At 38.2% G+C, this 12,523-nt stretch overlaps 1 protein-coding gene across 2 annotated transcripts in view; it reads right to left on the bottom strand.

Annotated features, from left to right (window-relative positions):
- The window catches only part of LOC124790061 (beta-alanine-activating enzyme), a 180,208-nt gene that overhangs the window by 144,213 nt on the left and 23,472 nt on the right, over positions 1–12,523 (bottom strand). For both annotated transcript variants that reach the window (XM_047257624.1, XM_047257625.1), the window contains exon 3: positions 6,035–6,313. In XM_047257624.1, the coding sequence (XP_047113580.1) occupies positions 6,035–6,313 (279 nt within the window). The remainder of the gene's footprint in view (positions 1–6,034; positions 6,314–12,523) is intronic.

Raw genomic sequence — 12,523 nt, 5'->3', positions numbered from 1 at the left:
CGCTACGGTCGCAGGTTCAAATCCTGCCTCGGGCATGGATGTGTGTGATGTCCTTAGGTTAGTTAGCTTTAAGCAGTTCTAAGTTCTAGGGGACTGATGACCTCAGATGTTAAGTCCCATAGTGCTCAGAGCCATTTGAACCATTTTTTGAACATGACTTATGAATAAAGAGATGTTAATATATTTCAATCTTCAAGCATCTTGTAGTTTTCTGTTGTCACAACAGGGTACTCAGTGGTTTGGAAAAAGGCAAAGACTACATAAATGAGAGAAAGTTATTCAGAAATCTGTGCCAAGGGAAACATACTACATGCCAGAAAGGAATCAGAAATAACAACCAGTAATGATTAATAATGCAATGATACTACAGCTTCAGAAGTAGATCAGATCTCTAGGGCAAAATTCTGTTAGAAAATATATAGAGAGGAATGTGTTAGACAGTTCGTTACTACAAAAGTTGCTCCAATATTTCCACAGCTGCAGATGAAGAATGGTGATTACCCCTCTCCCTTTACATATTTCCTGAAGCATTTTCTGTTAAAAAGATGAAATGAGATATTCTTACGATTGCAGATTTCATGTCATGTAAATAAAAAACAATAAAACCTTCATGGTTAGTCTGGTAAATTTCCATTAAGGAATGGAACACTTTTGTTGCACCTTCATAGTTGGTTTAAGCTTGATTATTCCCAGGGTCATTCAACACTGTACAGCATACACCTGATTGTTAACAGCCTTCTGAATTGGTCAGAGTGCGTTTGATAATGGAGAAAAGAGATGTTTGCTCAATAGGATGAAGTTAACACAAACTCTACAACATCCCTGCAGACCATTTGTTTCTAGGTTAACGAATTTAAACGCAATTGCACAAGCACCAAAGACAAAGCATGCTCCAGCCATGCAACTGAGGTCACCACAAAAGAAACCACTGACAAAATCAATGACATGATAATGCAAGATTGACAAATAAAAATTCATGAAATATGATTGTAGGCATCTCAACCAAGTGAGGGTATAATATTGTGCATGGAGAATTGACTATGCAGAAGCAGTGTGTGAAGTGGGTGTCGCGATTGCTCACAGTCAACCAAAAGTGCTTCTGGCAGAACTTTTCAACACAATGTCTGGCAATGTGTAATCGCAGTCTGCAAGACATTTTGCACTAATTTGTGACTGTTGATGAAACCTGGATCTGTCACTACACACCAGATACAAAATGGCAATCAAAACATTGGGTCAAGGCTGGTGAAATTGCACTGAAGAAGGCAAAGACCATTTTGTTAGCTGGTAAGGTGATGGCCGCATTTTTTTGGGATTCCCAAGAAATAATACTCATAGATTACTTGGATAAAGGCAGAACCATAACTAGACTCTTATATGCTTCACTGTTTGATCATCTGAAACTTGTGTTAGATGAAAACTGTTGAAGTCTGGCCCACAGAAGAGTGCTCTTTCACCAGGATAATGTAACATCCCACACGCCAGCAATAACAATGGCAAAAGTGAGTTTATTGGACTTGCAGTTGGTTCCTCAACCATCCTATACACCAGGTATCCACCCAAGTGACTTCTTCCTGTTCCCTAACTTAAAACTTTGCATTGCTGGGAAGAAATTTTCATGAAATGAGGAAGTGATCGTTACAGTCAATGAGTATTTTGCAGAGTTTGACAGAACTTATTTTCCCCGATAGGATGAAAAAGATGCAGAATCACTGGATCAAGTGTATATTCCTCAAACGAGATTATGTCAAGAAGTAAGGTGAGTTGTTTACATAAAAAAACACTCTTTTCTTTCTTTTTTACCACACTTATCAAACCACCGTAGTATGTCTCCAGTCATAAAAGGGACGCTATGGCTGTTGTATTGTCACGTCTGTTAACATGCCTTCAAAGGCGATTTCAGACTTGGACTGTGTCCACAATGTCACTTCACAGTAAAGAGTAGTTATCCATCCTGGAATTTGCTCGCTGATTTGGTGTACATCTTAGTGACATCATTTAGTAATTCGATCACTATTAAGAAAAAAAATTAACTGAAGTTCCCCCTCATAATGGTCACCTGCAATTAACACCACCAGCTGATAATTGCTAACCACAGAGTATGGTTCATATGTACTTAAAGCAGAAGGCAACAGAACTGTGCACTGCCTGTTTAGAGGCAACAGTGAGGGAGGTGTTGACCCAGACAGAATGCAACAGTCTCAACACAATTAATTTTGGTCATTAGCCGACCATTATAGACAACAGTACAAACTTCCCAGCCCTGTGGTGTGCACAGAGGAGGGCAGGAAATACCTGATAGAACATGGATCAATGGCATCACGTCATTTTCACTGAACAGCACAGTATTTGTCTTATGCCTGACAATCATTGAAGAAGAGTGTGAAGATAGCCAGGTCCAGTGCACACCTCAGAAACAGAGTCCTATGGGGTCACCAGGGATGTGGATCATCAAAATCAGACATGTCTCGTCACTGTCAAGAGTATTTTGAAGGCTGTGCAATATAAGAACAATGAAAGTGTATGTGATGTTATGATGACTGAAAGAACAGCCTATGAGCACTATAAGACAGTGCCACAGGTTACCCAACAGTCTTACATACAATACATCCACACCTTATTAACTGACAAAAATCCACCTCATGACAGAGATATTATTCTCTGAAACATATTGTCAATAGTACATGCTGGTGCCATTAAACGTAGCCCGACTCCCCTTTAAAATGTGAATGGAATGTTTTGGCAACTGAAACAGAGCAAACTGCTACAATGATGGACAGTTTTATGCAATAATTGATTATTAGCAATCTTCTGTCAGCATTTCAGTTTCATCAGTGAAGTTAGATGTTTCTCTTTGTGACCTGCAATAGGACTTTGTCAAGAGAAGAAAGACTTGAAATTGTGGAAGCATATGTGAAAACAGGTTCAATTAAGGAAATTTGATAAATTTTTGGGGTCGAGTATCTGGACAGAGGACTACCAGCAAAGAGAGCAATATAAACACTGGCACACCTACGGATCTGTGCAAAATGTGAAATGACAAAGAATTCTTTCAGTTCACACACCAGAAGTTATTGCAAACATCAGCTGAAAAATTATTCAGAGCCCAAAGAAGTCTACACAAAAACTGGCCCAACAGGCGGAGGTAAATAGGAGGAGTTGCCAGCGGATATTGAAAAGTCTTTATATGAAGCCATATGATGTGATGGCTGCGCAGCAATTATGGCAGTATGACAGTTAGAGATGTGTAGATTACTGTACATGGCTTTTGAGTATCACCAACAACAGTTTATTAGACCCTTTCCATTACATCATGAGTGATGATGACCAATGGTTTCATCTTTCATGTCATGTGAATTCACAGAAAACAAAGTACTGGGCAACGGAAAAACCTAATACTGCGGGTCAACAATCACTCCATGATGGAAAAAAATTGACATTTGTTGCAGTGTAACAGGAACGAGCATCATTGGACCGATATTTTTTTGACATTACCCTCAACACAGTTGCACATATGGAAATTTTTGATACGTTTTGTGGTCAACTCACTGAATATGAAAGACAATACTGCTTCTTGCAGCAAGATGGGGCAACATGCTGTATGTCTAAGGTATCCCTGGGACGAGTCCACAATGTCTACACTGAGGAATGAACTGTCAGCAAACATTTATGGCCACCACACTCGCTAGATCTAACAACAAGTGATCTTTTCCTGTGAGGACATTGGAAGAGCAAGATCTATCAAACAAATCCACACACAATACAGGAACTGAAAGACAACACAACCACGATGTGCTGCCATCAATATCCAAACTTCACGTCAGATGTATCTGCCTATGTTTAGAAGTGCGTAGCTGTGTATTGATGTTGCAGGGGATCACTTTCAACATCTTCTGTAAATGCATTTTTCACTATATTTTTCATTGGAAATAAATGGTAAGTCCATTTCAGCTCTTCCTTTCTGTAATTTCACAGCATTTCCTTTATACTTAGATGGGCTACTTTTATCTAGACCATTCTGTATAAGTAGACTGGTTACAGTAATATGTAGTACAGAGCAGCATGCACCAACATTTTATCCAGCTTACAGTCAAAATTTTAGCAGCAGGTTCATATTTAGAGACTATAACGTATGAGTACGCTGTGCCCACCTTGCGATTACCTTTCTCCAAGAGGCAGGGATGAACCAAATGGAACATCCTGCAGTATCTGCCTTATGAGAAGCTGATTGAGCATGCCTGAGCCTGTTAAAACTTGCCGTGAGTTATCACAGGGACCCTCTTCACATACTAAATGATCTCAGGAGGGCCAGCAACTGTGTGCTGGATGGGGCTGAGCCAGAACAACAGGAAAGTGAGCCAAGGAGGATCCAAGTATGATGGGGTGGAGTAACATGACACTGGGTGATACCCAACAGTAGACTTTGGTTTCATGGATGTGCATTTATGGACAGAATTCATTTATTTTGGTTACTGTTTTACTTTTATTTCATAGTGAAGCTTCTTAAGAGTTATTCTTTTGCTCCCCACTCCCCTTGAATCTAAGCCCTACATACATCTGCAGATATGTAAGTAGTGCAAAACTGGTTTTGAGCAGTTTATTTTTGTTAGTTTTCTTAAATATACAGGGTGTTTCAGGAGGAAATGAACACAATAAGAGGTAGATTCAAAGGAAAATATCACATAAACATCGGCTCTTTCCTCAGTAGGGTCTGAAATACTACTGCACTGAGATGACAAAAGTCACGGGATACCTTCTAATATTGTGTCGGACTTCCTTTTGCCTGCCATAGTGCAACAACTCGATGCAGCACGGACATTTTGTTGGAATCACCCTGCAGAAATATTAACCCATGCAGCCTCTACAGCCTTCCATAATTCCGTATGTGTTGCCACTGCAGGATTCAGTGCACGAACTGACATCTCTATTATGGCCTGTAAATGTTCAATGGGATTTAAGGCAGATGATCTGGTGGAGAGAACATTCATTGATATTGCCCAGAATGTTCTTCAACCAATTGTGAATAACTGGCCCAGCAACATGTCGAATCATCATTCATAAAAATTCCATCATTGTTTGGGAACATGCAGTCCATGAATTGCTGAAAATGGTCTCCAAGTAGCCAAACATAACCATTTACAGCCAATGATCAGTTCCGTTCAACCAGGTGACCCAGTCCATTCCATGTAAACACAGCCCACTCCATTATAGAGCCACCACAGTGCCTTGTTGACAACTTGGGTCCATGGCCTCGTCGGGTCTGTGCCACATTCAAACCCTACCATCAGCTCTTGACAACTTAAATGGGGAATCATCTGACCAGGACAACTTTTTCCAATCATCTAGGGCCCAGGCCCAACTGATATGGCCACAAGTCCAGGAGAGATGCTGCAGCCAAATTTCGCCACACAGTCTTAATGGATACATTCGTCATACATCCCACATTTATTTCTGTGGTTATTTCATGCAGTGTTGCTGTCTGTTAGAATTGACAACTATGCACAAACGCCACTGCTCTCAGTTTTTAAGTGAAGGCCATTGGCCACTACATTGTCCATGGAGAGAGGAAATACCCGAAGTTTGCTATTCTCAGCACACTATTAACACTGTGGCTCTCAGAATACTGAATTCCCTAACAATTTCCAAAATGGAGTATCCCATGCATCTAGCTCCAAGTACCATTGCATGTTCAAAGTCTGTTAATTCCTGTCCTGCAGCTATAATCACGTCGCAAAACTTTTCACATGAAACACTTGAATACAAATGACAGCTTTGCCAATGCATTACTCTTTCATACTTAGTTTACATGATACTACTGCCATCTGTGTAAGTACATATTGCTGTCCCATGACATTTGTCACTTGAGTGTATTTGAATGAATCAGTCAGGAATAGGGATGATGTGGTGATTTTCTCTTCTTTAACATCCAATCAGTGTTACTGTCACTGGAGGATGATCAGTTTAACTTGCAGTACTTAACACAAGAGACATCACAATGTATATAACTTCTGATCAGATATATGAAAATACCTACCTTGATGGTAGTAGGTTTAAACATTGTGCTAAAATGGAAGGTGATGGACAGGGTTCACCACCCAAAACTAAACACCGTAACTTCGGCATCATCTTCCAATTGTATAGTGTTCTCATCAATGATGGTGTCGTCTGCACTATTGTTGCCATTTCATAGGCAGTTGGTAATGCCAGACTAGCACCATTTGCCAAAGCTAGAAAGAGTTCCACAACGCTAGGATCAAATGTAAGTGACGTCCCAAGTAGTACGACATCTGATGTTTGAACATGGAGAATGTGCCTGTTGATTCCAGAGAAAAGCAATCACACATCAGCTGAATAAATTTAAGTAGTTATTTCTACTGCAATTATTACAATGAATTTTCTAACTGTTGCATATTTGAGAAATTTCTGGCAATGATAATTCCGGAAATATTACACAAAAATGCCACTTTAACTCACATAGATGTAAATAGCTCATTTCACATTTACATATGCATTAAGTACGTTTCACCATCAGGCACTCCTTAAGTCTGTTCAGACATAACTAAACACTAAATGTGGTAACTGGTAACTATATAAGACTCTGCAGCATACGCATCTACAACTATAATCAATGTTTCAAGGTATAAGGTAGTTGGTGTTTGGGGTTAATTAAAAAGCAACAATGAAAGAGGTACAGAATATACAGAAAGGCTGTGGCACATTATTCACTGCTCCCTGCACTGCCATGCCATACTACTAGTCACTACGTTTCAGAAAGTCATTCTGCAGTTGTTTTGGAAGTGAGAAGTTATGTCTACTGTTTTGTAATCCACACAATTGCTGAATTTGTTTTCAGGACCGTGCCTGCCATGTGTTCAAAGAATAAATGCATGCACATACCCTGGAACATGATTGAAGATTAGTGTACATACTTTTACATACTTTCTATAACTGCACTATGAATTGTGTACATTTATGTGTTTGTTTACTTGCGTAATAAAGCTTGTTTCTTTCACACTCTCCATGGCATATACCTTAATCCATACGATATTCACAGAATTTGCATCCTTCGTAACATTTCCGAAATGTCAGTATCATGGGACTACACATTTTTGTTGTGACTGAAAACTACTGGATGGAAGGTGCAGTGAATTACGTTCTTTTTATATAAGTAGTATAAGGAAAGTGGTCAGTTTTTCACAGATGTAGTATGCATTACTCCAATAATTGTTTTTGTTGCTTTCTGGAAGTTTTAAATGAAATATGCTTTCACATTATAAAATATGGGTTAACAGACAGGAAGGCCTGTAATTTTCTGTGGATATACAGTTGCTTGTTTCAGATTACAAGAGGAGCTCTTTGCATGCAAAGTAAAATGGTCAAGTTACTCTATGAAACAATCTTCGTATGCTTTCATATGTGAGTAGTCATTTTGCAAAGTTTAGATCTTTATAATGGATAGATGATAAATTAATTCAGTAGAAAGCTAGTTTAGCTAGGGTGTGGCTTAAGAATTAATTTTATAAACTTATGATCATCCAACAACTTCACTGTATATTTGACTGGCTGGGTGGGTTAAGTTGTACTACATCTGATCCATGAATTGGAGTTTTACTTGATCTATGTAACAATCAGTTTACTTCACTTATATCAAATACAAATTTAACAATATGTCACATACAATTCATATAAAGTGCAAATGCTGTGCTGTGGGGCAGTACGTATGGTTGGAAACAAAGAACACACCTTGTACATCGTGATTGCAGTCTTGGAACAATAAAAGTGTCAACATTGCAATTGTGGCATAGGAAATGTGTTCTTCACTTCCAATTTACATAAAAGCAAAATTTTCTCAAACATTTCTCTCTTAATTCTGTTCTCCAGAAGTTGTGGATTGCACATATCTCCAGCTGAATTTGGAATTTGCTGTTTTGGATGTGTCTTATGTATAGTGTAGTATGCATTAATCCACACAAACACTGATATCAAACTGAATTTTCCAGTCCATGTCTTCTTTTTCTGAATGTCACACAACAGATCATCTGTGACTGAAGTATTTGTATGTATGTATAACAGCAATTGCTGAAAGCAACCAGTGTAATTTCACTTCTGCCTTTAACTGCTCAACATTAACAGATGGACTTTATCTCATAGCTATTGACACATTATCCGCCTATGTCCTGTATCACAACATTTTCTTTTGACTTCTGAAAATATGGCAGAGGCTTATTAAATTTGCTGTATTCTGGCTGCAGTGTTGTCTCTATTCTATCTCTTTGTCCCTATGCTATCTCTTTGTACACAAGTCTTTGAATTTCACAGAAATAATCAACAAGAAAACACTAATTGTTTGCAAAATTCAATTCAGGTACTCAAAAACTAATCATAACTAAAGGCATAATATGCCAATTAAGATCATCATCCATATTTGTCCTTCTCATGGCATATATCTGATTTATTTGTAATTTTCTTTGCAGATAACATTTCCGTTACTACTAAAGAGATTGAGTCTATAATTATTTATATTCCAATTTTCATGCATGAGAAGTTTGTTCTTGTAATGAAATGCTATTATGCATACTTCCACACCCGTGTGCATTAAAATTTGTTTTTTTACTTCAACTGTCATCACACTGAGAAGGTAGGGTTTCCTGCTTGTGATTTGTACCATGGAAGAAGATTGTGCACTGCATATCTGTTTATTTATAGTGAACCAGAAGTTTGTGAGGGACACATCATTACCACTGATCTAATAAACGCTAAAGGTACACTAATGTTGAAAAAGAGAGATAAGCATCTGTCCCAAAACTATTTACCAATTCCTGTTGTTCTCATTTTCTCCAAAGTTTTCAAGTCTCTTACAGACAACCAGCTAAACAACTATTTCGACAAGCATGCTCTCCTCTCCGACATACAGCTTGGATTCCAAAGTCATAACAATTCTACTACTGTTGTCACTGAATTTGTTAACCAGAAGTTAACTACATTTGAAAATAAGGGCTGGTATCTATTGTATTTTATGGTCTCAGTAAAGCCTTTGGCTGTATACTCTTTACAATCCTGTTTGAGAAACTGTAATTTTATGGCATATACAACCTACCCTTAGCTGTAATCAAGTCCTATTTAATGAGCAGAAGGCAGTTTGCCACAATTAACAATAGATGCTCTTAGTTAAGGAAGATCAGATTACAGTGTCACAGGGCTTGGTCCTTGGTCCATTTCTGTTCATCATTGCAAGTAATTATATAACTTACCACGCCGGAGCTAGTTGTGTAGTGTTTTATGCAGACACATTGACACAACTCAATACACACCAACTCATGAATGAACTGGTTTTCTTCTAATGAACTCGTCCATAATCTGATAAAACACAAGAACCAACGCTTAGGTGATTACTAAAGCTGTAGAAAGTAAAACAGTGAAATCATTATGCTTTCGTAGTGACTCCAAATTAAACTAGGAGGAACATATTGGTCAGGTCTGTAAGAAAGTAGTGAAGTGTGTTATCTCATGTGGAAACTGACAGATACAGTCACTAATGAGTATGTGAGATGGCATGTTTTAGCCTTTTCCTGTCACATATCTCCTACAGCATACTAATACAGGGTGTCTACAGATTTTCAGAGGATCAAATGCCCAACATTTTTATGACTTTTTCATTATCTCTTTAGTTATATTCATGACCTCTCGAAAATATGCATAGTACAATGATGAAAATACTTCTTTTTTACTAACTTGAAAGCTGGTTGAAATAAAAGATAAATGTAATAAATCTTGTATCACTTAAACTGTATGTCAGCATGAATAATGTAACTGTGTGTGAACTGAAGCACACCACTCACCAAATGCTATAAAAACATTAAACTCTCACACAGGATGGGGTATTATTATTTTCAGATGTATTTATCATCAAATCAATTAAAATACAAATTGTTTTAAATATTAATGTAGTGAAAACTTACAATTTTCCTTAAGACAATATAACAATTTTGAAGGTACAAAATTTATGTCAAATGTTAAACTTCACAGTAAAAGATGCTATGTTTAAGTTTCTCAGCTAAACTTGAAATTTTAACACCTGAACCTTCAGCTTCTTCTTTTGCCTTTTCTATAATCATTCTTTTTTTAAATTTTTGAGGTCTTATTTCTTGAACTATTCTTCTTCCAATATTGGCCACTTCATTTTCATCAGATTTCTTCTTTTTTGAGGCTTCTACTCTTTCTGATGAAGCATTCTTCAGAGCTAATATCACTGATTTTGCAACTCTATTGCAACCATCCCACTGATACACCAGGTAGAAGATACCCGTTTGGAAAAATATCATGTCTTGCTGTGTGAAGAAGTCTACAACTACCAGCTGCACGTCATCATCCAACAGGAATTGTTGACACTTCAAGGCCTTTTTTAAGAGTTCCGAAGTAGTGATAATCACATGGGGAGAGGTCAGGACTGTCGGGTGGGTGATCGAGAGTCTTCCATTTCAGGTTGGCATAACTTTGGCGTTATGTCGTTTGCTGTATGCGGATGTGCATTATCATGAAGCAGTAGCATCCCTTGCTGCACCATTCTCCAACAGCACTTTTCGACAGACATGCTGCTCCTTACAAATTCTTCATTCTCCAATGGATGTCTGCCAGTGTTTATCCTACGGCAGCCAAGAAAGAAATAACAGTACATTTTTCCTGTTTGGACGCAACTAGTAATAATGTCACCACGGTTCAGGTTTCTGCATTTACCACACACGTCGGAAAGACACAAAAGCCAAACTAATTCCTTTCCCACCTGTTGGTGCTTATATACCCACATCAGAGTCACACTATTTGCATATACACTGCAGGAACATCCTCAAATGGAAACCATTTCATCGCCCCTCATATCTTTCAATGTCACTACACAATAATTACGTCATGTGTAATTTCATTTGGGTGATAGGGCAGGTCCAGATCCCATGGGTCCCCTCTGGCTACATCCTTGTTTGCAGCAATTTTTACATACAGACTTTGCAAAATACCTGTACACACACTTCTGAGAATAAGGATATCCTTTTGCATGTAGTTCTTCCTAACATCAGTGACACCAAATGCAATATCTACATAACAACTTGTTTTATGATTACATCGTTTCATGACATCAATAGGAAGTAACATGCTACAATTTGTCTCCATTTCCATGACAGTTATCTTTATGGATCAAGAAGCAATGCTATACATTAAACTGAACAAATCTTTGTACAAAAAGCGGAAGAGAGAGGCGTTTGACCAATACTTAGTTAACAGTTCCTCAAATTCAATTGACAATGATACACGAAACTCAAGTTTTGCATGAAGGAATTTGTCTTCCCAGCAATGTTTGGTTTCTTCAAAGTCTCGACTTTCGGTTGGTCTTTTCTGAACTTCACCAACATACTTCTTCAAACGAGCAATAAGTTCATGACTTCAATATTTCCAATCCATCTCATAGGACAAAATTTGAGAGCACACTTGGAAAAACCCAGTGATATTTGAGAAGGTTGCAAACATTTGTGCTTAATTATCTTCTTCATTGATTAGAAATGCTTCTAAACCATGCAATGTCTTCAACTCACATTTGGCACATGTTAAATTTTGATTTATATTCTTCAGTGACAAATTCAAACATTTCAGACCCTCCAGGAAACTTGCCAGTAAATCAGAAGATGTGCCAGAATTCAAAAACATAGACGTTAAATATTTTGAAGGTACAGACTGATTTTGTTCATTCCAGAAATGAACCACCAAATCCGTCAGTACCTTTTGGACAACTTTGTCTAATAGGAAAAATAGTGAGACAGACACAAGTTGTGCTTAAAAGTCCTAGAATCAATGCCAACACAGCTACGGAGCTCATGTCGAAAGTTCCAGTGCCACCAAGAATATATGGAGTACCTATAGTCCAGAAGGAAGACAGTTCTTTGAGATCAGTTATCAATGGGATCAACTCACCCCATATTATTTGGAAAAATATCTGAGCCACAAATTATGCAGCCTGGATGGCCATTTGAAATGTTGTCTTTAGGATTCGACACATTTCATCAGCTTATAAGGGAACAGCAAGTAGTAGCTCTTATGGTCAGCTTTCACATAAACTTTTTGTTTACCGACATGCCTATAGTTGAGACCACCAATGTCCTCCAGGAGCAAATATCGCCAGATTTCTGCAACCTAGAGCACTTGTGTTTTGTATTTTAGTTGGCAGGGCAAATTTTATGAGCAAACAGACAGAATAGCCATGGGCTCCCCCCTCCCACATGTATCAGCTGACATATTCATGGAAGTCTTCAAACAAATTGCACTAAATTCCAAGCCATTGTGCCCATGTTACTGTCCACGACGACATTGGATGCCACCTAGTGGCATTGCGGGCATATGACACGATAACAAAAGTTGTAAGTGGAGCAGACATGGACAGGGGATCACCCTATCAAAGATATGGGCTGTAAATAGGGAAATTCACTGAGATGGCAACTTTGACAAAGGGCAGATTATTATTATGCAGAGCCTGTGAATG

The sequence above is a fragment of the Schistocerca piceifrons genome, chromosome 3 (assembly GCF_021461385.2).
Source record: "Schistocerca piceifrons isolate TAMUIC-IGC-003096 chromosome 3, iqSchPice1.1, whole genome shotgun sequence".
NCBI classification, from domain to species: domain Eukaryota; kingdom Metazoa; phylum Arthropoda; class Insecta; order Orthoptera; family Acrididae; genus Schistocerca; species Schistocerca piceifrons.
Note: the sequence above shows the minus strand (reverse complement) of the source record. Positions and strands in the feature narration are given on the sequence as shown.